A 27315-nucleotide genomic window follows, 5' to 3' on the forward strand; every position below is an offset into this window, starting at 1 on the left:
TGGGCACAAAGGATGCAGAGATAAACTGACTGCTCCCTGTCCTGGAGGAGTTTCCAGACCAAAGGGGGAGACAGCTCTGAAACACAGCAAGGGTGCCTCGTAAGCAGAACTGTGATAGCAGGAGTCCTGGGGGAGGCGGGGGTAGAGTGGGGTGGAAGGGATCTTGGGGATGGGGAGGCTTCTGTGATACGGGGTGGGTGGGGGGTGGTGGCATCAGGGAAGGCTTTGAGGCATTGTGGTAGCCCCTCACTTACAGATGGGAGACTGTGGTCTCAGGGAGAGGGAATTGCCCCAGGTTGCAAGGCTAGCTAGTGCTTGTGAGAACCCTGAGATCCGTGGTACATGTAACCTGCTTCTTTGAGGACCTCGGGGAAGGCTGCTCTGCTTAAGTAAGATATGATTTCTGGCTTGATGGTGAGGCCAGTGGAGGGACTAGATGTACTTAGCCTAGATTCATAGATCAGAGTGAAGTTTGAAGATAAATTTGTGGACTGTTGGTAACAGTTGGAGTAAGTCTTTTATTAAAATATAATGTTTTTCTTTGTTGTAACAGTTTCTGATTTAAAGTCCATCTTGTCAGATATTAGTATAGCCACCCCAGCTCTTTTTTGGTTACTATTGCTTGGATATATTTTTCTATCCTTTCGCTTTCAACCTATTTGTGTCTTTGGATCAAAAGTGAGTCTCTTATAGATATGATAGCATATCGTTGGATTATGTTTTATTTTTTTAGCCTATTATGCCAACTGCTACCTTTTAATTACAGAGTTAAATTCATTTCCATTTAGATTTACTTCTGCCATTTTGCTATTTTTCTGTATGTCATATCTTCCCCCCAACTCCTCTATGATGACTTAAAAATTTTTATTTTATTTTATTTTTTATTGAAGTATAGTTGACTTACAATATTGCATTAGTTTCAGGTGCACAGAAAAGTGCTTCAGTTACACATAGATACAGACATACACATATATTTTTTCAGGTTCTTTTCCCTTATAAGTTATTATAAAGTATTGAATACAATTCCCTGGGCTATACAGTAGGTCCTTGTTGGGTTATCTGTTTTATATATAGTAGTACATATCTACTGTATCTAATCTCAAGCTCCTATTTTGTGTTTGTCTTTTTTTCCCTACTCTACTGTTTTGGTTCCCTTCTCATTCATTTCTCTCTCTCTCTAGCAGTTACTCTGGAGTACACAGATTTTTTTCTACTGGGGTTTATAATTAACACCTTACATTTAATAACAAGCTAGTGGGGGTTAACACCAAAGTAGCTTCAGTAGTATACAAAAGCTCTGCTCCTATACAGTTTCAGCCCTCTCTCTTTATAGTGTTACTGTCAGAAATTACGTCTTTATACGCTATGAGCCCATTAACATAGATTTGTTATTTTATGCGTTTGTCTTTTAAATCACATAGGAAAAAAGCAGAGTTACAAAACAAAAATAACAATAAGGCAGGCCTTTATATTTACCTTTGTAGTTACCTTACTGGATTCTTTATTGCTTTGTATGGCTCAAGTTGCTGTCTAGTGCCATTTAATTTTAGCCTGAACGATTACTTTTGGCATTTCTTATAGAGCAGGTTTACTAGCTATAAACTCCCTCAATTTTTGTTTATCTGGGAATGTCTTAGTTTCACTTTCACTTTCTAAACAATGATTTATTTATTTATTCAGCTTGGCTGTGCTGGGTCTTCACTGCAGCGTGAGGGCTTTCTCTAGCTGCGGCAGTGGGGGGCCACTCCTCGCTGTGCTACCTGAACTCGTTGTGGGGGCTTCTCTTGCTGCAGAGCACAGGTTCCAGGCTCTTGGGCTTCAGTAGTTGCAGCACAGGAGCTCCGCAGTTGCGTCTCTAAGGCTCTGGAGTGCAGGCTCAGAACGGTGGCTCGTGGGCTTAGTTGTTCCACAGCATGTGGTATCATCCCAGACCGGGGACTGGACCAGTGTCCCCTGCACTGGCAGGTGCATTCTTATCCCCTGTAGCACCAGGAAGTTCAAGTTCTCTTTCACTTTTGAAGGATATTTTTGCCACACACAGAACTGTTGTTTGAAATGTGTGGTTTTTTTTTTTCCCTTTTTGCACTTTAAGTATATCATCCTACTGTCTTCTGGTCTCCACGGTTTCTGATGAGAAATTAGCAGCTAATCATATTGAAGATCCTTTGTATATGACGAGTCATTTCTCTCTCATTGTTTTTAAGATGCTCTTTTCGTCCTTGTCTTTTGACAGTTTGATTACAGTGTGTCTCAGTGAGGATTTTTTTGAGTTTATACTACCTGGAATTTATTGACCTTTATAGATGTGTAGATTTTCATATCTTTCATCGAGTTTGGGGAGTTTGGGGTCATTATATCCTCAAATATTCTTTCTGCCTCTCTCTCCTGTCCTTCTGGGATTCCCATTGTGCATATGTTGATCCACTTGATGGTATCTTGTAGGTTTCTTAGTATCTCCTCATTTTTCTTAATCCTTTTTTATTTTTCTGCTGCTCAGACGGGATAATCTCCAAGTATCTTCAGTTTTGCTGATTTTTCTTTTTCCCTTTTCAAATCTGCTGATGACATCTCTACTGAATTTTTCATATTAGTTACTTTTGAACTCCAGAATTCTATTTGATCCCTTTTTATAATTCCTGTTTCTTTACTGATATTCTCTACTTGGTGAGATGTTGTTCTGGTTTCCTTCAGTCCTTTGTGCATATTTAAAACTGTTGATTAAAGTCTTTGTCTATTAAGTCCAATGTCTGGGCTTCCTCAGGGAAATTTTCTATCAACTTCTTTTTTTTTTCCTGTGAATGGGCCATATTTTATTATTTCTTTGGAACTCTCATTTTTTTGTTGTTGTTGAGAACTGGACATTTTGATTATTACAATGTGATAACTCTGGAATTCAGATTCTCCGCCTCCTCAGGGTTTGCTGTTGCTGTTTGTTTGTGAACTGTTGTTTTGTTTAATGACTTTTCTGAACTATTTTTATGATGACTACGTTCTCTATTGTGTGTGGTCACTGAAGTCTCTAAACCACCAGAAGTCAAAAAAAACCAAAACTAGAAAATCTTGATCTTTACAGCTGGGCTGTGCATGTGTGTTTGGGTGTGACTTTAACACCCTGTCAGGTCATTTACAACTCGGCCTTAGCCTTTATTCCCTGTCTGCATGGAGCCTGAAGTCAATCAGAGGTGAGAGCTTATGGTCATCTCATGCTTTCTCTGAACATTTGTCCAATCCTGGGTGTGTACATGGTCTTCTAGACTCCCTAGTATATGTTTTTCAAAGCCCTTTTGCTCTGAAGCATCTCATTCTGTCTTTCTTCCTGGCATTTTGAGCTTTTTTTTGGAGCTATTGTTTGCTCCAATTGGTTTCTTTTTTCCCCTAGAAGGCAGTGGATAGTTCATTTGCCTTTGGATGTTTTTGACCCCTGCTGCACCCCTGCCCTCCGTAGCTACTTCTCCACCCTGGGGGTGTTCCTACTTGGGGAATAAAGACAAGCTTTTAGCACTGTTCCTTCAGGGAGTCCCCAGACAGTTTAAAACCACCATAATTCTTTGATGTGAAGGTCTGTTCTGCTCCCTCTGATCCCAGTAACCCCCAGCAGGGATACAGGCTGCCATCCTCAAGGTGGAGGTGGGAGAAGGATGAGTCGGTTGAAGTACCACAAAGTTCTCCTGCTGGGTTTCAGTCACCTTTCTCTTCCTCAAGTGTTCCTGTGGTGACTGTCAACTTGGCATATTTTCTAGAGTTCTAGTAAAGTTGACTGACAATTTTTGCTGGTTTTTGGTGTTTCTGAAGAGTTCTTGGCAGAGTTCTCTACTCTTTGCTGACATCGCTCGCTGATGACAATTGGCATAAGTATTTCCTGAAAGGTTTTTTCTTTTTTTGTTCTAGCTTGCTATGCATCTTTGGTTAGTTCCCTTTTACCCCTTCTGAACCAAAGTCTCCCCATATTTAAAATTGGGAGGAGGGGGGTCAGAACTGGACCATACGGTGGTATGGTGGAGGTGACAGCGGCACTGTGGGTATGTGTGAGGTGCAAAAGGAGTAAAGAAAAGAAGGTAGGGAAGGGTGGGGACCAGGGGGCACGTGGCTAAGTGGAGCCTTGGTGGCTGGGGTGGGGTGGGAAGAGGGAGGTGGAGGTGAAGCTTTCCTGGTGGAGCACTCCGCACTCCTGGGAGGCCCCGTCCTGTGTGACCAGGCAGCCAGAGACAAGGCTCGGGGAGCCAGGAACCCTGGCTCTGGGAGGGAAGCTGGTGTGACACCAGAGAGGGCCCCAGCGGCGTGAGACCTGCCTCCCAGGCCTGGAGTGCATGCAACTTGCAGGGAAGGGGCCTCCTCCCAGGCTTCAGCTCAGGAGCGGCCTGGGTACTCCGGGGTCGAGCAGCGGGTCTGGGTCAGGGAGGGCCAGCCTCTCAGTCCTCTACTGGCTCTCTTTCAGGGGGCCTCTCTCCATCAACCAGACCTATTTTACCATCTCTTCCTTCTTACCTCTGCTTCTCTGTGCTTTGCTGTCCCCTCTTCGGGAACACTCTTCCCCTTCATGTCTGCCTGAAAAATCACAACACCACAACAACATGACTTGCCTAGTTAATAATAACTAATACTCATAGAGCGTTTGCTCTAACAGGCACTGAGTTACACAGCCTGTTTCATCCTTGCAAGCACCTCCTGAGGTATTGTTAAACTGTCATTGAACTAATGAGAAAACAAAGGCGCAGAAAGGTTGAGGACCTTGCCCAAGGTCCTACAGCATTTGAATGGCCTTGCCGGCATTAAACTGGTGTTGGTTCTAGAGTCCAGCCTCTTGGTAGCCATGCTATCCTGTCTCTCCAGGGTTAAACTGTCCCTTATCTGGTGGTACCATCCTTATCTGTGTCTGGGTCTGTCCATCCCCCAGGCTGGAAGCTTTGAGGACGGTATCCCCTAAGCCTTAGTCTGAGCCTGTGAAGGTTGGTTAAATGGACAGATGGAAGGATAGAAGTCCATTCCCCAGCCCTCCCTTTGTGTCTTAGGGTCTGGTTCCTGTTTCCATGAACTCCCCTGAGTGGGCGGGCAGGGAAGGTTAGGTGTGCTTGTTCTGGGCTTAAGTTGGGGAAGGACCCCTGAGAGCAGGGTCCCTGAGGGGGCCCAGGAAGTAGCTGGGACTCACTGCAGTCAGTCAGCCATGTGCTGGATGGCAGAGCGCTGGGTCTTCAAGGCTGGAAAGGAGGTGGGGGTAGAAGGAAGGTCAGGTTCGGAGGGGCAGCTCCAGGTTCTGTGTGAGGCATCGCCGCCTCTTTCCTTGCCATCCCCCTGCTCCCCACCCTCGTTTGCTTGTCTAAAGCAGAAGCTTGGGTCTTCCAGAATTCCAGACAACGCTGAGGGCCAAAAATGAGACCTTGAAGAGTGTGTAGGAGAAAAGAGGGGGAAGATCAAGCTAAGCAGGGAGAGCGGAGAAGGCAGGTGTAGGAGAGTCGCAGGGCCTGGGCATCCCACGCCTTCTCAGTGGACGGTGGCCACTGTGGCTTGCAGTCCAGCATGGAGCGGAGCCTGTGTGCTGGCCGGGACACAGGAGCCGGACTTGATGCCCATTGCTGGGTGAGTCTGAGCCCTTAGAGGTGTCTAGCTGTCCTGGGGACCAGGGGTTGCCCTCCTGTAGGCCTCAGTGCCTCCTCTTTGAGCTGGAGGTCGCCCATTGGGTGGCCTGGGAGGGTTGGGGAGGACCAGGGACAGACTCTTCCAGGCTTTCCTCGCAGAGGCCCCTCCCCCTCCAACCTCAATACTTCTTTCCACCCTCACTCCCCAGAGGCAGTTATGGGGCCAGAAAGATCTTTGATGCCGCTCACCTTTAGTCTTAAAAAATTCACTAATTGTATTGTGTTCTATTCCAAAACATCCCCACGTTTCTTTCTGTAGAAAATACACTGATTTTCTTCAAAGCTGCAGTCAAGGTGAGGTTCCAGGGGCCTCTTTTATGCCCAGCCCTGCAGCCTGGTTCCTGGGTGCCACAGGCTGAGGTCCCAGTGAGGCCAGCCCGGAATCCCCAGTGATGGCAGGTGGTCGGGGTCCAGCCAGGGTGGGAGGGGGCAAAGCGGCCCGAGGCCCCCCTCCCATTTCCCTCCCGCAGCCGTCACCTAAGCCGCCGTTGCCATGGGCCCACGGCAGATGGCTGGGTTTAGGGTTCCCCGGCGCGCATGGGATTAGGTGAATTAGGGAGCCCGAGACGTGCTGCCACTGTAGCCGGCCGCCACCAGGTCCTCGGCGCCATGGAGCCCCCCGCCCACCCCGCCGACCCCGCAGACCCCAGCGACCCTGCAGAGGCGCGGGACAAGCAGTCGGGCAAGGGCAAGTGGGCGCTGGTGCGCAGCCTGAACCAGACGCTGAAGACATACGCGGTCCTGCCGGTGAGCTCCGGGCCGGAGTGGGGAGGACGCGCCTTTTAGAAGCCGGGCGGGCAGCAGGGTCGCAAAACCCCAGGGTGCACACAGACTTCTAGCGTGCACTTGGCCCCCTCGCTTCCCCTCTGAGCCGGGAGCTTCTGCAGCTGGAAAACGGGAGGTGCCCAGAAGGGGATTCCCTGCCTTTGCCCCGGTCCAGAGCAGGGAGCGCCTCCAGGTGCCCTGAGGCAGCTCGGTGGACATTTGTGGACTGGCTGACTGGCTGGTAGAAGGAAAGCGTGGCCTGCGAGTCCCCTCCTTCCCTGAAGGTTAGCAACAGAACACTTCCTTACTCACCCACCCCGCTGGCAAGTCAGTTGGACCATCTTTCCTGCCTGTGAAAACAGGGCTAAGACCACCAGTGTCCCAGAGTGATTTTGAGGATAAAGGAGGGGATGCCTGCGTGCTCTGGAGAAGGCAATGGCAACCCACTCCAGTACTCTTGCCTGGGAAATCCCAGGGACGGAGGAGCCTGGTGGGCTACAGTCCATGGGGTTGAGAAGAGTCGGACAGGACTGAGCGACTTCACTTTCACTTTCACTTTTCACTTTCATGCACTGCAGAAGGAAATGGCAACCCACTCCAGTGCTCTTGCCTGGAGAATCCCAGGGACGGGGGAGCCTGGTGGGCTGCCGTCTATGTGGTCACACAGAGTCGGACACGACTGAAGCGACTTAGTAGCAGCAGCAGCAGTCTGTGTGCTCTGTGTCTTCAGTCATGTCTGACTGTGTGACTCCTTGGACTGTAGCCTGCGAGGCTCCTCTGTCCATGGGATTCTTCAGGCAAGAACACTGGAGTGGGTTGCCATGCCCTTCTCCAGGGGATCTTCCCCACCCAGGGATCGAACCCTCTTCTCGGTCTCCGGCATTGCACCAGGGAATTCTTTACCTGCTGAGGCACCAGGGAAGCTCCTAAGTGGGGGGAGTAGGGGGGACATGTCCTAAAACAGACTCGTTTTCATTTCACAAACAGCGACTGAACCTCAAACCCTTCCGCAGGGGAGGGAGGAGACACAAGAGACTAAGGCCTTGCGGGGGAGTCAGCATTGATCTGATCCTGGGTTCATGCCTAGGGGAAAGGCAAGTGGACATCAAGGACAACTCCTCTTTGCATGGGTCTCTTATCTTTCCAAGCACTGACTCCTTCCATTTTAAGGCTGGGGAACACTGAGGCCCAGAGAGACAGAAAGACTTAGCCAAAGTCACACAGCATTGATGGCAGAACTGGGACCTGAATCCTGAACTCTTTACCATGTGTTTGTGGTGGATGTGGGCTAGGGTGTGAAGTGCCCTTGAGGACATTTGGGCAAATCCATCTAGGAAGCTGCTGTGTAGGGGCTGGGAGCCACTCATCCGATGGTAGAGAAGCTGTTACTTTCTCCAGTTTACACAGTTTACCCTGTTACACAGTTTACACTGTTACTTTCTCCAGTTTACACAGCCAGGCAGGGGCAAGAGTCTCACAAATGGAACTTTTGATTTGGGGAAAGCTCCCCAGTGGGGTTCTCCAGACAATGGGGTGGTAGGGTTGTAGGAATGGGGCCAGATGCAGTCACGGGCTGCCTGGAGTCCGGTTGTGGGGAGAAGCCAGTGGGGTTAGACCTGAGTCCAGTGCTCCTTTCCTCTCCTCCCGCCCCTCAAAAAAGTGTCGTGTTCTTTTATATCTTCCCTCCTCCCCTCCTTCCTTCACCCATCAGCATTTCCTGACCCACCTTGTTGTGGGATCGGGCTCTGCCCTGCAGTTGTTTGCAGTGTCATGAGTAACTGATCTGATGAGTGGCGGTGGCCAAATCACTTTCTCTCTCTGTGCCTCAGTTTCCTCATCTGTAAAATGGGGACCCTTACAATCCAGCTGCATTCTCATGTCCCAGGTACTTTCCATGGGACAGTGGGAACTGTCTTCTCAGAGGTTCTCAGGCCCCCGAGTCTTCTTGGAAGCCTCTTAGCTGCCGTTTTTGCTTCTTTCCTCAAGTTCAGGTCAAGAGAAGAGAAAATCAAGTCATTGCCCTCCTGATGACAGTCCTTGGCAAGGAGGGTTCTAAAGTCACTTCTGTTTGCTTTGGTGCCCCTAGCTGGAGCTTCCAGTTTGCATTTTGGGTCCACTAAGTGTCTCTTCCAGACCCGGGTTCAGTCCCTGGGTCGGGACGATCCCCTGGAGAAGGAAATGGCAATCCACTCCAGTACTATTGCCTGGAAAATCCCATGAACAGAGGAGCCTGGTGGGCTACAGTCCATGGGGTCGCAAAGAGTCGGACATGACTGAGCGACTTCACTATCTTATCCTATGAGTGTCTCTAGGCAGGATCCCTATTAGTGCTTCCTGTTCTGCTTACAGAACTGGGCTCAGGGCGGGGCCCTAGGGTGGGGTGTTGGGAGACAGGACTGGATTTGGAATTTGCCAGTCTTGGGCTTCATTCCTGGTTCTACCACAGAACACCTGTGTGACCTTGGGCATGGGTCTTGACCTCTTTGAGGAGGTGAAGTAGAGGTGGAATCCTCTGTCGAAGCATTGTCATGAGGTTCAATGAGTTGGTTAATTCCAGGGAAGCGTGTCAGTCACTACCTGGCCTGCTGCAGGGGTACCGAGTGTGCAGGGGTATTGGCACTGGTGCCACTGCCCACCACTGCCAGCCTCCGGGAATCAGGTAGTCTCTCCTTTTCTCTCTCTCACACACGAACTCTGTCATGTGCTCCCTCTTACACACTCACACCCATGCTCACACACACACTCTCTCACATTCTGGTTTGGTTCTGGGGAATCACAGATGGAAGACTCAGATCAGCCCCACCTTCAGGGGGCTGCAGGCTAATGAGGAGTGGGCACACACAGTGATGACCCAGCCTGGTGCAGGCTGTAAGGGGCAAGCCCAGGGGCCCTGGAGTCTGGAGGAATGCCTGGGTTCTCTTCTCAGGATGAAGTTTTCAAAAACGTAAATGCATCGTGCCAACCTCTCCTGCTTCAAAATCTTCCAATAGCTTCTTGTCCTACTTAAAGTCCAACTTCCGTCCATGGCTCACGGGGCCCTATGTGCCCGCCGCCCACATCCTCCGAGTGCCCCCTCATCTAGCATCAACCTGGGGCTCCCCTTACTAGACCCTCTGCTTTCCCTTTACTGCTCTGTCCCCAGAGTCTGGAGTGAAACTGGCCCACAGCAGGCTCTCCACAAATGTGCTCCAAATGACTGAACTACCTCTTCAGGGGGTGAGGAGGAGGAGCAAAGAGGTGGGGCAGTGAGGAGGGGTTGGGAAGAGTTGCTATTTGCTCTTGGATAAATGTCCACTCAGTGGAAAGATGAGGGTGGGGAGGTGGAACATAACAGCCTGAGCAGGGGTGTGTCCGGTGGTCCTGGGTCAGCACTTAGAGAGGGCAAGGAGTGTGGCAGGAAACATAGCTTGGATTTGGGATTAAAGCAGTCGTGAGCCTTAAACAGGGCAGTTTATGGGAAGCAACCATACAGCCTGGGCAACAGTAGACACTCAGCAAACACGAGTTCTCCTCTCCTCCCTAAGGCTCTCCAAAATCTCTTAGTTTTTCTGGGAGAAAGCTTGGGCTTGCAGCTAGCATGTTTCTAACTGTGCTGACCTCCCACGAAGGGAAGTTCATAGTGTCAGCTGGGGCTGAAAAGTAGCTGGTTCTGATGGGAACAGGAAGCTGAAACAGTGACCAAACAGTACCAAAGTTGGCTTTGGTACTCAACGAGCCCACCCCTCACTGCAGCATGTGGAAACTGAGGTTCAAAGAGGTCAGGGACTTGTCTGAGGTCCCAAGCAGGTCCCCAAACCCAGTCTCATAGCCCAGAGCTATTTCCACGGGGCCATTCCCATGGGCTGATTTCTAACTGCCGCTTGATATTTTTATTAGAATGTCCAGGTTCTTTTACCCTCTAGGGAATTTGGGAACCACCCAAAAAGAAGACTCTTATTAAGGTTAGAATAAAATTCAAACTTTTACCTCCAGGTGAATAAGAGTCTATGAGTCCTGGTTCTTGCCCACCTCTCTTATCAGGCCTTCCTTCCTGCCTCAGGGCCTTTGCCCTTGTCATTTCCTCTGCCCAGATTTCCACCCTTGCTCTTTCCTAGCCTGTCTGCTTCTCGCCCTCAGGTCTCAGGTCAGAGGTTTCCTCCACAGAGTGGCTTCCCCAGCCACTGAATCTCTGCTTGGCTGGCCTGGTCATTCTCCAGCACTGGGATCACCGTCATCACCACATTACAGCCATCCCAAGTGACCATTACTTGCTCAGTTGTTTGTTTTCTGCCTCCTTCCAACCCGAACGTACTTCCTCAGTGTTTTTCTGGCTCCTCCCAACTAGAATGTGGACTCCATGCTCACTGCTTGGTCTCCAGCATTTAGATCCATCGGTGCCTTGTACCTAGTAGGTGCTCAGTACATGCGTATTTGATGCCAGTGCTGAAAGGTGGTTCTTCTAAATCCGTTCGCTGACTCTGGGCTGTAGATGTGGCTTCCGTGCATGCTCACTGAGCATGTAGTGAGAACCAGGCCCTGTGACGGATGCTGCAAGGGATACAGATGTGACGCTCTGCCCGCCCCCAAGAGACACTATCAGGCTGTCCCCACAAGCCAGGAGACAGTGTGGCTGAGTGATGTCCGTGTGTGGTATGGGGCCCAGCAGTGTCACTGCAGGGAAGTCACAGCTGTGACTGTGAGCGTTGACCTTGGAGGTGATGGAGGCTGTTTGAATGTCTAGGGGAACACCTCCTTTAGGATGGAGGGGAAGTGGTTTGGGTGCTTCGGTGTTTCTGCCTAAACCTCAATGAGTCTACAGTACCTGTATGTGATGTAGAGCCTTGGGGAGAGGCGGGCTTTGGACAGGCCTGGGTTTGAAGCTGCTCTGCTGCGTGGTCTCAGCTGTTCTCCGCTCTGAGCCTCTGCTTATTCATCTGTACACTGGGGACAGGCACGACACTGTGTAAGTGCCCAGCCGAGGACCAGGCACCAAGCCTTCACAAGCGCTGCTTCTCTTCCCTCCTGTGGTCGACACAAGAGCCGCTGGTGGTGGGGGTGGGCACGGCACCGCTTGGAAGGCGTTCCTGATGCCCCCTCTCCACTCACCTGGGACTCTCGCACCCACAGGGCGACTACGTCTGGATGGACCTGAGATCCGGGCAGGAGTTTGATGTGCCCATCGGCGCGGTGGTGAAGCTCTGTGATTCTGGGCAGATCCAGGTGGTGGACGATGAAGGCAATGTGAGTAGCCTGTTACCATTCCGCCCCCATGCCTTGACAGGGGCACAGGCTGGCGGTGACCTGATGCAGGGACCTAGCAGGGACCGGCCTCAGGGGGGTGGAGACAGTTCCTGGGCCCCACTTCTGCCTCTCAGAGCTCCCTTCCTCCATGGAGCTTTCCCAATAGCCCCCACGAGAAGGAACCTCCCTTTTGCCCCATGATACTTGTTCTAATTTCCGTAAGTACTTTGGTCCATTCTGCCTGGTATTAGAGATGTGTGTCTGTGTGGATGTGCGAGTGTATATGGTGGGGGCAGGGAGGTGGCACTAGGCTGGGTGCTCCTCAGGTTCAGGGATGCTTTGGGGTCAGAGAGACTGGATTCAAATCCCATCCTGCCCACTTGATGCCCAAGCTATGCAACCTTGGCCAAATCTCTTTCCCTTCTGAACCTCAGTTTCCCTTTCTGTAAAATGGAGATAACAACAACTATCTCACAGGGTTATTGACTCAGAAAACGGGGAGGTACTCTGAAAACAGCCAGTCTGGTTCTGTGGGGCTACAGCATCAGATGAATTCACTGTCCACCCCAGTGCTGCCCTGGAATCAGTCTAACAGTTGAACCCTTTATCTCTTGTGACTCTGAAGGAAAGGGATACTGGAAGTGTAAATTTCAGAGGCAGTGAGAGTGGGGCCTTGGGGATGGAAGGAAAGGTCTAAAGTCAGGGTCCCGTCTTAGAGAAGATGGGTGGGTGGCTCGGAAGAAGGGATGTGTGTTCATGGGCAGGGCACGTGTGTATGTGGCGGGGGCATGTGTAAATGTGGTGTGGAGTATAAGGCTGTGGTTTGGTAGAGATGTGAGGGACCAGGGAGATTCAGTTCACCATAATTTGGGTTGTACCCAATGCTTTGGGTGGCACTGGGGACATAGAGAGAGTCCCGTCTTAGCCTCCAAGTCTGATGGAAGTGAAAGGGTGCTGTGACTTGGAGAAGAAAGCTCTGTTGGGGGTTGGGATGGGCTCTGGATCCTGGAGGCCCAGTACTGGCCATGGAAAAGTTGGGGCATCACTATTACTTATCCCTGCAGCCTCCAGAGGTACCAGCCTTGGGGTCTGCAAAGCCCTTTGACCCAAGTTCTGTCTTTAAGTCCTCACAGTGTGTGTGAAAGGCAGGGAGGACAGCCTCTGTGACCTCAGTGGGAAACTGGAGTCCAGGGAGTGACCCCAGGACCTCTCACACTAGCGAGCTAGTTAGGGATGCTGCCGCGAGGGGCCGGATCCAGGGCCTCCGGCCCTGTGTGTGTGTTTCCTCTCCTGACATCTCAGTGGCGGCTTGGGAGCTCTGGTTCTGTTAACCACACTTTTGTCCCCTGGGCTTTAGAAGCAGAGTGCCTGCAGTGTCATCCCAGAGGCTCCAGTTCCAGGGCCCTCTAGGAAGCCCCTGTGAGGCAGCAGGTGCGGAAGGGGGGCCCGGGTTTGGCTGGCAGCACAGATAGGTCCAGGAACCAGCCTGGAACCCCAGGGGTGGGGCCCAGGGACTCTGCCTGCAGGCTTGAGTTTCACCTGGGTCATGTTGCATGTCAGATGGTGTCCCGTATCTGTGTCATCAGATCCCAGGGACCCACTCCCACTCGCCCCCACAGAGGCCCTGAGAATGGGGGCTGCAGAGTGGGGAGGAATGAGACTGACCGGCTGGGAACAGGATGGGGCCTGCGTTTGCTTCAGTGGCGCTGGGCCCCGGGGGTGGGGCTGCGGTTTCTGGCCTCTTCTTTCACCACCTTTTCCCACTCCCATTCCCTCCCTGATCCACCTCCAAGCTATCATCTTTGACCTGTCTGTCTGCCACAGAATCCCCCAACCTGAGGCCAGGTGAGTCACATCTGGTTCCCTGGAGCACAGCGAAGCTCTCCCCAGAGAATTTTCTCTATGAAGATGTGCTGAATGAATGAGAGGCCATGGTTCCCATCTTCACGGAAGTGCTAATACTCTGCTTTTGTCCCGGCCATTCTTATTGCCGGACATACCCCTTCTTCCCCTCCTCTGCAGAGCACACGGTCCCTGTCTCTCTGAATTCATTGCCAGGTCAGCTCTTTCCCAAATGTGTCCCCAGGCCTTTCTGTTTCTCACTGGTATGCCTTCAGGGCCAGGCCTCAGTTTCTGTCCTGGTTACACTTTGGTCTGTGTGGTAGGTGTCTGTGGACATTGACCTGAGTGGTGCTGACATCGGCTGGGAGACTCTCCATGCAGGAAAGGAGTGGGGAGAGGCTCAGCTCTGCCATTTAACTGAGCAGAGCACTTTACCTCTCTAGTGTACAGCCTCACTGTAAAACAGGGCCAGTAATTCCATGATTCAATGTTAAGAGGAACAAATGAGAATATACATCTCTTTTGCAACAAAAACTAGAAGGCGTTAGAGTGATAATACCCAGGACTGCTTGATCAGTTACCAGGTACTAGGGCTTTTTAGACCTGGCAGGAGTGAAACAAAAGTTGACCATTGTCGTATCTATTAACCCTCCCAACATCTCTAAGAAAAGGGGATTGTTATTCTCATCCCCATTTCATAGATGAGGTCACAGAGGTTCAGGGAGCCAACTGACATGCACAGGGCTACGGGTCTTGAGGAGGCTGAGCTACCCCTTAACTCTGGGCTGAAGTGTCCTGCGGAGGAATTATGGAAACAGAGGCTGGGGTCGAGTGGGGAAGGCAGACAGCCTGCCTGGCAGCCTCTCCCCTCTGGCCCATGCTAGGGCCTAGGACCAAGTAGGGAAAGGGAATTTTCCAACTGGATCAACTTTTATCAAGAAATGGGGTGGAAGAGAGGAATGTTCCACCCGGGATTGGAAAGTCTAGGAGGGTTCTCTGATCTCACCATCCAGCCCATTCACGTCAGGGCTGTGTGAGGGCCTGACCTGGAATGCAATGCCCCTGGCCCAGCAAGTGCCTTGAAATGCCAGGGAAACTGGAGTCATTGGCAGTGGCTAGCCTGTCCCTGAGCTCTTTGAGGGCCTTGGTCTTCTGATCCTGTTTTCTCATGTGAAGTAAGGGAGCTGGAATAGGGGACTTGTGGGGTCTCTCCATGACTAGGACTTGGCTTTTAATTCAGAATTGGTTCCTAGGAGTCAGAAGTCAGCCATCTGTTCATCAGGGATTCTCTGCCCTGTCTTTGTGCCTGGCCCCTTTTTGAAGCACTGTGAACCAGGCTATAGCAAACATGGAACCTAACCACCCAGGCTTGGGGAAAATTGAGGGGTCAGGGCCAGAACTGTGTTCACACAATGGTAACCCAGCGTGACCACTGCCTTGCAGTGGGAGACCCGGGGTGCGTGGGGGCCTAGAGGAGGCCCTGACCCAGCCGTGGGAACCCTGACTCCTGCCTGGTCCTCAGGCTCCTATGGTTCTGGCATTTGGGAATAGGGAGAGGGAGCCAGAGGTCTTTGGAGGTTTGACTCGGGTTGTAGCCATACCACAGAGACAGGAGCGATTCCCATTTCTCTGAGAGGTGAGGACTGTGAGTAGAGGGTGCTGGAGGCCTCCGAGGGGAGGTGAGGATTCCAACAGTCAGAGGAAACCAGGGCTTTGCAAGCTCTGTGAACAAGCCGAGACGATTGCCCAGATGTGCAACCATCTGCCACTCCGTGGCAGCAGGCAGTGCAGTAGTATTGCACTATCTGAGTAACTTTTTGTACTACTGTTTACTGGAGTTTGGATTTGAAGTCAAGTCTAACTCCAGTTATTACACTTTTCACTCCATCCTATAAACTGACTGGAGAGACTAATCCCTTTTATGACGGCCACAAGGTAGGGCCAAAGTCCCAGCCATACCCACCCACCTCTAAGGTCTGCAAAGAGAATTCCCTAAGAGGAGGAAGAGCACTTCATGGAGGTTAACGGTGGGTGGTATCACTTTTACTCGTGGGAGTCAACCTGTTAGAACCGATAGTGTTTGGCCGTAGGAGAGGACGAGGCCCTTACGGGGTCGCAGAGATCCGGGGTTCCCGTCCCTCCTGGGACCCTTCCCTGGCAGAGTGCAGCCTGTGTCCCAGGAGAACGAGCTGACGTTAGCTACCGTGCATCTCTGCAGGAACACTGGATCTCCCCGCAGAACGCCACGCACATCAAGCCCATGCACCCCACGTCGGTCCACGGCGTGGAGGACATGATCCGCTTGGGGGACCTCAATGAAGCCGGCATCCTGCGCAACCTGCTCATTAGATACCGAGACCATCTCATCTACGTGAGTCTTGCCACACCAGCCAGCCGCCCCGCCCACCTTCCGTCCCTCCACTTGTAGCCCCGCCCCACCCCGCCTCCGCAGCTGGCCTGCGGGGATCAGGGAGTCAGCCCTTGCCCACAGCCGCTCTGTCTGTGGCTTATCTTCTCTTTTGGTCTGGATGGCACCCTCCTCCAGTGTTCTCGCCTGGGGAATCCCATGGACAGAGGAGCCTGGCAGGCTACAGTCCATGGGGTCACAAAGAATCTGACACGACTGAGCGACTAACACTTTCTTGGGTGGTCTGTGATTGCAGAATGGGAATTTTTTCCCACAGGTTCTTGTGCCTCTGTAGGGAGACTGCTGAAACTGCTAGGAGACCAGACCAGTCAGGGGAGGGCAACAGGCGTGGTGCTTTGCCCAAGGATGGGGGATCTGTGGCTTTCCCTGGGTTTACGGTGGGATCAGGACCTGCCATGGGTCTTCCAAGGTCAAGAGGAGGATGGGTTGGAGGTCTGTATCCTCAGGAAGGGGGTGGAGGATGAAACATGCTTCTGAATCCCCCAAAACCTTGATACTAGAACCTGTCATACACACATGCCACGCTTTCTCACCTTGAAACTCATGAGGACAAATAAAGAGCATCTCACTCAGCCAGGACTGAGTTGATCCCAAGAGGTGAGCTTAGAGACCATCAGGACAGGATGGTCCCCTTGAGACCATTAGTCTAGAGAGCCTCACACTTTTTGGCCTCAGGAGCCCCTTATGCTCTTAAATATTATTGAGGGCCTCAGAGAGCTTTTGTTTATGTATGTTGTATCTATTGATATTTACTATATTACAAATTATAACCAGGACATTTAATATTATTAATTCATTAAAAAATAACCACAAAAATCCATTACAGAATATCATAGCACATTTTAAAGAAAATACATTTGTCAGTATAAAAAAAATAATGAGAAGAGTGGCACTGATTTACAGTTTTTCAAATTCAAATATCTTTAGTATCTGACTTAATATTATGGTGGGCCAAAAAGTTTGTTTGCTTCTGTAACATCTTACATATAACCCAAGTGAATTTTTTTGCCAGTTCAATTAGAAGACAACCTGATTTTCTTCCACACCTCCACACTGATTTGATATTGTTTTGGCTGAAGTGTATGAAGAAAATCTGGCCTCACAGATATGCTGGCAGAAAAGACAAGGCTTTATGGACTTCCTGAAAGGATCCTGGGGATCCTCCAGGATCTCAGCCTTCTCTGAGAACGGCTGATCTAGCCCCATAGTCCCATTTTACAGAGAGGGAAACTGAGGCTTCACAAGGCTGAGTTGTAGAGCTGTGCGCTGGGGTCACTGCCTGTCTCTGGCCTGAGCAGCTCAGGGGCAAAGGAAGCCGTGGATGTACAACAAAGAAAGAGCTGGAGGGAACTCGCTGAGGCAGGTCCCCAGGCTGGTCATGCTCAGGGGAGGTGGGGTGATAAGTGCAGAGCTGGTCACACAGGGTCTGTGAAAGTGAGGCCTCACTCCCAGTTCCCTTCCTGAATGCCAGGAGAGATGGCATTCAGGAAGGAGCACTGCATGATCAGAAGACCCGAGGCAGGACCGTGCCAGGCGAGTGAGTTGTCAGGACTGTGAATGGGAGACAGGGCCGGGAGAGTCTGAGGGAGCCTGAGGAAGCACAACAAGGAGTTCTCAGGGCCCCCCAAAGCCCTGGCATTGTGGCACCTCAGCAGCTGGGGAGGCCCCCTCCCCACTCTGGGTCCTTCTGCAGCCTTGGGCTCTCAAGCTGTGCTCTGGCCCTGGACGTGTGTCGATTGTGTAGGCAGAGACAGCAGCTTTCTCAGGGAGCCCTTTAGTAGTGACAAAGCCCCTTTTACTCCTTCCCTCATCCAGAGGGCAGGACATGATGACACCTCCAGACATGAGCAGCGTCACCTAGACAGTGGGGTGGGGCTAGGACTTGAGCCCAGGCCAGAGAAACCCCACGGGACTACTGGTGTCAACACCCCAATTCTTGGCAGTTCCCTGCCCCCTCCTCTCCTTGGATAGCAGGTGGACACAGGAGAGGCCTGGGGCTGTCTGTGGCCACTAGCCCAGGCCTGGGTGGAGGGTGATGCTTGGGTCTGGAGGTGAGCAGGAGCCTGTCCCCCTGCCTGCCCAGGGAGGCCGCTGCAGAGCTCGCATCCTGACGCAGTCTCCTGTCGAGGGGAACTTCACAGGAAGGAGCTGAGTGGGGGCTGTCTCCACCAGGGACCCTGCAGACCATGTCTGAGGATAACTCTGAGGCATGTAGTTGGTTATTGTGCACACAGTTTAGTGGTTGATTCAAAGAACAAAGGCAAAAACAGGATTCAAAAGGGAGAAGAGAGAAAAAAATTTTAGACAGTCTGGCATAAGTAAATCTTTTTTTTGGATGTGCCATCCAGCCTGTGAGATCTTAATTCCCCCACTGGGGGTTGAACCTGCACTCCCTGCATTGGAAGCACAGAGTCTTAACCACTGGAGTGCCCAAAAGTTCAGGAAGTTCAGTTTCCCCAGATCAGTGGCTGGTTTGTTAAGTTCTAAGAGTAGACTAATTAGCTGGCTTCCCTGGTGGCTCAGATGGTAAAGAGTCTGCCTGCAATGCAGGAGCCCCAGGTTGGATCCCTGGGTTGGGAAGATCCCTTGGAGAAGGGAATGGCAACCCACTCCAGTGTTCTTGCGTGGAGAATTGCATGGACAGAGGAACCTGGTGGGCTACAGTTCATGGGGTCACAGAGAGTTGGACATGACTGAGCGACTAATATTCTTCTGTGTGTGATTAGCAGGCAGTCAGGAGAGAAATCAGCCTGGACGTTATGGCCTTACCTAGGTTGACTATGGGATCAAATAAAAGAATTCCAGAGATTTATGGATTCTCCAGAAAACCGTGAGGTCTGTGCCATTTGCCTCATTAGAAGTTTTGCTAGTAACCATTCTGACTGATTTTAGGGTGAGGGATAGGAAGTGGTGGGGAGGGCATGAGGATGGAGCCCAGAAGAGGTGTCTAAGCTCTTTTTCCCATTCAGAGACTCACAGTCAGAAATCCAGCCACAGCACCTGGAAGGTGCCCAGCTTGCATAGTCTGTGGACCTAAGATTCAGGATGTCTGCTGGTGCAGGGTCCTGCGCTCCAGAGCTGCAGGGCTCAAGGAGGTTTCCTTGACTTGCTGACTCTATGCTTCTGTGACTGAGTGGATGAAGTAGGATTAGACCAGGGCTTTGAAGAAGCAGCTGGGCTATTGTCCCACCCAGAAACCATACCTGTCCCTAACCATGGCAACCCTGGTCACTTCATGGCTTAGGTTACCCTGGGTACAGCCCTACGCACCCGGGATTTCCTCAGATTACCACGGCCACTCATAGCCTTGGGCCTGGAGGATGCTTTGTCCCTGACTGTCTGCTTAGGGCTTGCCTGCTCCAGCTGGTCTGCCCCCCAGGAGCCTGAGGGACAGCACCCCAGGGCCGTAAGTTAGCCCCAGGCACCCTAAGTGAGGCAGAGCCCTCAGAGGACCCCTAGCAACCTCTCAACTGAAGGAGAAAATTTTGAGCAGACACCACTGAGACAAACATTCAAGTCTAAGGTCCTTTCACGATATCCTGAGAATGTGAACTGGAATCCCTTTGACCAAGATGCAGTGGAAATGGTTAGTATTGTTAATTTCAAGTGTGAGACAATTTGCAGAGTAATTTACAGTAGGATTGTGAGTTCAGACTATGGCAGCATTGGTTCCATCAAGAATCAGTAACTTCTGAAGAAGGGGTTATATGCATGTTTTTCATGATTCTGCATTTGATCACTATACCAAATACTCAGAATACATCAGATATACCAAAAGACTCAGTGTGCTTCTGTTGAGTCAGACAAGTACTTAGTATTGGGTTAGTAAACTTTTTTGTGAGATTGAGATGTTGGTTGCTTATAGCATTGATACTATATGATGAGTGAGGTTTAGAGCAGTTTTCTCTTAATCTCTACTGTGTATGTCTGAGAAATATGGCAGAAATGAATCTTTTTGTTTCAGTGTAATTTTAGCGCCCAGGTGGTGGTAGTGGTAAAGAACCCGCCTGCCAATGCAGGAGACCTAAGAGATATGGGTTCGATATCTTAGCACACAGATAGGGCAGCATTTTTAATCTCTAGAAGAATGCTACCATGAATAATGTTTATTGAGTCTTCAACTTACGCTGCTGCTGCTGCTAAGTCACTTCAGTCATGTCCAACTCTGTGCAACCCCATAGACGTCAGCCCACCAGGCTCCCCCGTCCCTGGGATTCTCCAGGCAAGAACATTGGAATGGGTTGCCATTTCCTTCTCCAATGCATGAAAGTGAAAAGTGAAAGCAAAGTTGCTCAGTCGTGTCCAACTCTTAGCGACCCCATGGACTGCAGCCTACCAGGCTCCTCCATCCATGGGATTTTCCAGGCAAGAGTACTGGAGTGGGGTGCCATTGCCTTCTTCGTCAATTTATGCTAGGCACTGTTATAAGTATTTAACATGAATTAACTGATTTAATCCTCATAGTACCCCTTATGTGGGCTACCCTGGTGGCTCAGTGGTAAAGAACCCACATGCCAATGTAGGAGATATAAGTTTGATTCCTGGGTTGGAAAGATCCCCTAGAGAAGGAAATGGCAACCCACTCCAGTGTTTTTGCATGGGAAATCCCATGGACAGAGGAGCCTGGTAGGCTACAGTCCATGGGGTCTCAGTGAGTCAGACATGACTTAGGGACTAAAGAGCAAGCAGCAACCTCTCATTGGGTGGGCCCAGAGGCCAGGGGTCATTGCCAGGTCTTTCAGGGAACAGGTTGCAGGGCTGATGCTGAGCAGGGACTGGAGCTCCAGTCTCGGAGCTGGGAGACTGGGATCCAGGTTTTGGCAGGCGGCCTTTGGAGAATCCCTCCCCATTTCTGGTCTCTGTCACCCTTTTGGTGCAATGGGATGGGTAGCTCTCTGACACTGGTATAGTATGTGTACCTTGGTCTCCATGGCCTGCTAAGCGGAAGGCCCCAGGGATAGCAGGCCCAGGGGTTTCCCAGAGGAGGAGGTGGATTCCTACCATATCTCCTGGGGTGTGTCTCTGACCCAAGGGAGGCTCCTTGATCTCCACCTGGAACTTGGGGCCCCCAGGGACCTGTGTGCTCTGTCCTTGACTCAGGAATAATCCTTATCTCTTCCCTACCCCAGCCCATGGTCCTGCAGGGTGGGCTTTATCACTGGAGACTTAACAAAATGCCAGTGTTGGGGAGTGGACATTAACCCTCTGTTTACCATGAACCCTTGGAGAGACAGGGTCAGAGGGGCTCAGAGAGCAGTGCCCAGAGCCTAAGGGGGTGGACACGTGCTGAGGTGCAGAGAGAGGCCTGAGTCTCGTTGTCAGCAGCGGCAAAGCCCCTCACTTTTTCTGCCTCCCCTACCACCAGCCCCACAGTCTTGCAGGTGAATCCGTGGGCTTTGGTTGAGTCCAGGTGAGGAGGTGAGAGCTGGGGCTCTGGTGCCAGGGTCCCTCCATTATCCCATTCCCCACTTATCTGCTGTGTGACCTTGGCAAGTCCCGCTCCTTCTTGCAGGCTCAGAGGAACATCATAACTACGACTCACAGGGGCCTCCTGACCCAGATTCCCAGTGGTGGACAGATTGTAGGGGGCATGGTAAAAGCTGGGAGTCCAGAGGGGAGGTGCCTGGCCAGGAACATGGCCATGTCCACAGAGAGAAGTGGGTTGTTAGGAAGGAGGGGAGACTCCCCCAGCATCCCGCCCTGGTGAAGGATGGTGGTGAAGGGCAGTGGTGGCACTGTTGGCTGAGCTGGGAGGCAGAGCAGGAGCAGGGTTGGAGGGGAGAGTGGGCTGTGGTCTGGGCAGGCTGGCGGACATCAAGTGGGGATGTCCGGGAGGCAGAGGACTGAGGGGCCTAGTGCTCGGGAGGGTCCTCTGGGCTGTGGGCAGAGGAGAGGGCCACGGAAGGGTAATGGGGAGAAAGGGTCCAGGCCCAGCCCCGGGAAGGCTCCTCGTGTGTCTCAGTGCACCCTTGCCCTCTCTGGCACTGCCCCTCTGTGCTTGGTCACCGAGCCTCTCCTCAGGGCCACCTCGATCTGGCTCTGATTCCCCCGTTGACCGGTTCATTGGGTTTGAAATAGCGCATCTGCCTCCAGCCTCTGTAACTGCTGTTTATCCTCCCCAGCTGTCAGGGTGACCTTTCCCTAGCAATCTTCCCAAATGTCCTGTCCTTTCACGCCTCTGTGCTTGATTCCCAATGAGAGCCCTCTGCCCGCCTGCACCCTCTTGTGAGCCTGGGATGAGTTCCCTTGGCCCCAGGCTCTCCCTCCCTGGCAGTCGGGTGTGGTTCTCAGCCTTCCCTTGTGCCTCAGGGAAGGCACACAGGCCTCAGATCACATGGCAATCAAGGGCCAAGTGGTTGAGAGCCATACCTGCTGTTAAGGAAATACTCAAAGGAAGGTGCTTGTGGACAGCCAACTCTGCACCAGGCACCTGTCCAAAGGTTTGCCCTTTGGTCTTTACAGCAGCCTTGCGAGACGGGTGTTAACCATACCCTTTTTACAGATGAACAGACAGACTTAGAGAAGTAGAGATTTGCCACAGGGATTTTTTTTTTCTAAGTTAGATTTTTTAAAATATAAATTTATTTATTTTAATTGGAGGCTAATTACTTTACAATATTGTAGTGGTTTTGCTATACATTGACATGAATCCACCACGGGTGTACATGTGTTCCCCATCCTGAACCCCCCCGCCCACCTCCCTCCCCATCCCATCTCTGGGTCATCCCAGTGCACCAGCCCTGAGCGCCCTGTCTCATGCACCGAACCTGGACTGGCGGTTCATTTCATATATGATATTATACATGTTTCAACACCATTCTCCCAAATCATCCCACCCTTGCCCTCTCCCATAGAGTCCAAAAGACTGCTCTATACATCTGTGTCTGTTTCGCTGTCTCATATATAGGGTTATTGTTACCATCATTTTAAATTCACAGGGATGTTTCTGTGGCTCTCTCTCCCACCTGGGGACCATAATCTAGCTGATTCCCACTGCTTGGCTGGGCTGAGCTGTGGAGGACAGTGGCCGAGGCCCCCTGGGGCTAGAGGTTGACAGGTCCTGCTCTGGGGAGTCAGCCCAATGGACTCACCTGGGCTGTGTTGGGTGTTGCTGGTGGAGCAGATCCTTATCACCCCATTCCCACTGACGAGTTCTCTTTTGTCCCTACTTTCCAACCTCAGACCAACTGTGGAGGGCGGGTGAGTAGCACAGAGCAGGTTCCCGCTCTCCGGTGGGGTTGGCCTGGCAGCTCCCCTCCAGCCTCCTTCCCCATCCCGCCCTGTCTCTGCTGCTCAGGCTCTGGCACATGGTCAGGCGGTCGGCCTGGTGAGGCTCAGCTGCTTCTGGCATGGGCTACTCAGAGGAAGAGCCAGGATGGGGAGAGGAGGGTCCTCTGGGGCTCAGAAGGGCGGTGTCTGGTAGGAAGCCTGGGTCTGGGGCGCTCAGGCCAGGGCCGCTTTGCATGGCACAGCTGGGCCTGTGGTGGGCACTGGCCTGGTATGCGGTGCTGGCAGCAGCGCTTTCCCTGCATGGCCACCTAGGGCCTGAGGCTGCCAGGATGTGGCTGCGGCTCTGGTGTGATGCCCGTGGCCCCAGGTGGGAGGGGATGGATGGGGCTGATCCCTCCCCTGCATACTCACAGCTTTCTTCAGCCCATCTGGGCTCAGATGTCAATAGACCCATCACCAATGATAGGCTGGGTGTGACCTTCTACAGTTGGAGTGGGGAGCGGTGGGGGGCGGAGAAGGAGAAGTAACCCTCGAGAGCCTCACTGTGGCCTGGAGGCAGGAGGACCAGGCCTTGTTGTCCCCTGTGTGGCGGGGTCTGGGTCCGCAGCAGGAAATTTTGCACCCAGGTGCACTAACCAAGGAGCTCAAGGAGGGAAACCCCCCGGAAGGCTCTCTGAGGTGTGTCTGGCCCCTGTGCCCACACCACCCAGGGTGGCTGCACCCAGACTGCAGGGGCAGTGCTGCAGAGACGGGGGCCCACCCAGCCCCTTTAGCTCTTGATGGCTTCGTTCCACTCCCTTCTCACCTACCCATCTCCTCCGCTCTGGAAAGGTCCAGTTTGTGAATTTTACTCCCATAGTTTGAGGTGCAGGGTTTGGAGGCAAAGGTGGGAGTCAGCCTTTGAGGATTACCTGCAGGGTGCTATGAATTTTAAAGTCCACTATCTTCTTTAATCTTCACAGACAGTTATATTATACCCATTTTACAGATAAAGATAAGGAAATTGAGGCTTCGAGACCCTCCTTCCCTCCCCCGCCCCCTGCTTCCTCCTTTCATTAAATGTTTCTAAGCACCTACTCTGAGCCGGCCCAATGCTAACCTGAAGCCCGCTGCCTACACACCCCCCACTGCCCACCTCATAGGGAGGTAGGATTCCAGCACCAAAGCCAGTGCTCTGACTTCCAGAGGGATAGAGTAGGGCAGAGCCTGAGAGCTTTCTAGAATCAGAGCCCCCCTACATAGGAAGGGATGAGCTCTCTGTTCCTTGTTGCCCACAGACCTACACGGGCTCCATCCTGGTGGCTGTGAACCCCTACCAGCTGCTCTCTATCTACTCGCCAGAACACATCCGCCAGTATACCAACAAGAAGATTGGGGAGATGCCCCCCCACATCTTTGCCATTGCTGACAATTGCTACTTCAATATGAAGCGCAACAGCCGTGACCAGTGCTGCATTATCAGGTGGGCACCCAGCACCAGCATGGAGCACCAGGCTTAGCCCCTAGAACTCCTGCTCTATGCTCTTGCTAATGCCTCATAATATAGAGAATCACCTCCCCTTTCCCAGGCCTTATATCTCTATTAATGTCACCAGAGCTCATGTTAGCTTTCGATGCCAACCTTACTGCTGGCTCCTGTTAAGTTATGGTCAGTTGCAATCTCAGGTTCCCATTCTATCTTGGGCAGAGGATAAAAGGACAAAGCATTGACATGCTTACTTAATTGACAGAGCATTGACAAAGTTAATGCCATTCTGTGTGGCAGTATAACTGGAGGGGAAGGAAAGTTAACTGAGCTCCTTTTACCTTCCCCAGGTTTGAAAAGTCCTTGAAAATAAAGTGTTTGTCACTTAGTCATGTCTGACTCTTTGCGACTCCATGGACTGTAGCCCACCAGGCCCCTCTGTCCATGGAATTCTCCAGGCAAGAATACTGGAGTGGGTCACCATGCCCTCCTCCTGGGGATCTTCCCAACCCAGGGATTGAACCCAGGTCTCCTGCAATGTAGGCAGATTCTTTACCATCTGAACTACCAGGGAAGCCCCGAAAGGTCCTTAGTTTCAGCCCATTTTACTGATGAGGAGCTGACTGGAGTGGGACAGCAGCTGTAACAGGTCCCGCCTCTGCCTGTGTCTCCTCTGCAGTGGGGAGTCGGGGGCGGGGAAGACAGAGAGCACGAAGCTGATCCTGCAGTTCCTGGCGGCCATCAGTGGGCAGCACTCGTGGATTGAGCAGCAGGTGCTGGAAGCAACTCCCATCTTGGAAGGTAAGACTGGGGCACTCAGGGAGGAGCAGGGTGGCTGTGGGGCGGGGGGGGAGTTGACCATGACTATGACCCATGACCCGTGACCCTCTCCTACCCTTGCAGCGTTTGGGAATGCTAAGACCATCCGCAACGACAACTCAAGCCGCTTCGGGAAGTACATTGACATCCACTTCAACAAGCGGGGCGCCATCGAGGGCGCCAGGATCGAGCAGTACCTGCTGGAGAAGTCACGAGTCTGTCGCCAGGTGGGCCTGAGCCCCTGCACAGGAACCCCTGACTCGGGATGCGGAGTGTGGGGTGCACTTTGCATAGTCTTGCTTGTCCCTGTGTTCCTGCTTGCTTGCCTCAGGGCCTGGGATCCCATCAGGAAACCCACCCATGGGGCCTTTTTCATGAGACACTTGTTAAAACAGTGAACTGTTTATAGTCTGATTGTCTGCTGCCCAGTGGCCCTGTGCTGCCCTCCCGTCCCCCAACACCTTGTGCCCACGTTTTCAGGCCCCAGATGAAAGGAATTACCACGTGTTCTACTGCATGCTGGAAGGCATGAATGAGGAGCAGAAGAAGAAGCTGGGCCTGGGCCAGGCCACAGACTATAACTACTTGGCCATGGTGAGGCCCAGGTGGGCACCCGGGGAGGGGGACACCTGTCCCAGCCCCTCCCCAGCTCCAGGCCTGGTGGGTGGGAACTTTGCTGTGGGCTTTCTTTCATCCTCTGATGGGCACCAGCCCACCGTAAAGCATGTTCCCCATATGGGCACACACTTGCTCCCCCACCCATCTAGATGAATTCTCGCTGCAGATACTAGTAATAACGCTTCAGCTGTGTCTGACTCATTGTGACCCCATGGACTGTAGCCCTCCAGGCTCCTCTGTTCATGGGATTCTCCAAGCAAGAATACTGAAGTGGGTTGGCATGCCCTCCTCTAGGGGATCTTCCTGGCCCAGGGATCGAACCTGTGTCTCTTATACCTCTTACCTTGGCAGCAGGCCCTTTACCACTAGCGTCACCTGGGAAGCCTGCCACAGACACACACATTCCTAAATGTGTAGGTGTCCTGGACCCAGGGACTCATAGACACGTATGTGCCCACGTGTATGCACACTAGGCCCTGCCTGCACACATGTGCTGTGGTATTTTAGTCTTTGAGGTCGTGGAGACTGTGACCTCTGCCAGGGCTCCCCCAGGATTGTGGAGCACAGGCTGCTGTGGCTTCAGCCTTGGGTGCTAACTGGTTGCTGGGCCCTGGTGCCAGCCTCTTGCTGGGGTCTGGCCACCAAGGATAAGGGGGCCAGAGGCCTTTGCTGCCACTCAGTGCCAGTGAGGGGCCATGCACATAGCAGGCTGGCCTGGGGGGCACTGGCTTCCTTTGCCCTGGGAGGAGCCCATGCCTGGTTGTTTAGACCCAAGCTTGGCCAGCCGCGTGGACACAAATATGGGCTATAGCACATGAGAGATATGGGACAACAAAGTTGTGTGTGTGTGTGTTGCAGGTGTGACAGGCCTTCCTGGACACTTCCTTTAGCTGGCTGGCACACTTGGACACACACACACACACGTCTCATAGGCACACACAGTGGGGCAGACCCCTTGACACCCTGCCTGTTGACAGTCACCACCCCCCCTTCCACCCCAGGCTGCACCTGGTGAGGGGTTCAAGTCCCTGAGAGTGTGTGTCCACAGGGGGTAAGGGGCATGGTAAAACCTGGGTGCTGTGACTGCAGGGCAGGGTGGCAGTGGCAGGCCTGGCATCAGTGACCTGGCTCCTCTCACTCTTGGGAAGAAGGGGCGTCCAGGCTCCCCTGATGCAGGGATGTGTTCTTGAGAAGCCCAGCTAGGAGCTTTCTAGATTTTCTGGAGGAGTCCTAGGTGAGGTCAGTGCCCAGAAACCCAGGCTGGCCCAGCCCAGGCACTGCCTCTCTGGGGTAAC

At 52.2% G+C, this 27315-nt stretch overlaps 1 protein-coding gene across 3 annotated transcripts in view; it reads left to right on the forward strand.

The window, feature by feature from the left end:
• The first annotated feature begins 11507 nt into the window (after nucleotides 1–11507).
• MYO7A (myosin VIIA) overlaps nucleotides 11508–27315 on the forward strand; it is an 86879-nt gene continuing 71071 nt past the window's right edge. For all 3 annotated transcript variants that reach the window (XM_068988940.1, XM_068988941.1, XM_068988942.1), the window contains exons 1-6: nucleotides 11508–11618; nucleotides 15679–15831; nucleotides 24396–24580; nucleotides 25263–25384; nucleotides 25487–25629; nucleotides 25883–25996. In XM_068988940.1, coding sequence (XP_068845041.1) covers nucleotides 11520–11618; nucleotides 15679–15831; nucleotides 24396–24580; nucleotides 25263–25384; nucleotides 25487–25629; nucleotides 25883–25996 — 816 coding nt within the window. In that variant the 5' untranslated portion in view covers nucleotides 11508–11519. The remainder of the gene's footprint in view (nucleotides 11619–15678; nucleotides 15832–24395; nucleotides 24581–25262; nucleotides 25385–25486; nucleotides 25630–25882; nucleotides 25997–27315) is intronic.

Source organism: Capricornis sumatraensis, chromosome 16, assembly GCF_032405125.1.
Source record: "Capricornis sumatraensis isolate serow.1 chromosome 16, serow.2, whole genome shotgun sequence".
In the NCBI taxonomy this organism is placed as follows: domain Eukaryota; kingdom Metazoa; phylum Chordata; class Mammalia; order Artiodactyla; family Bovidae; genus Capricornis; species Capricornis sumatraensis.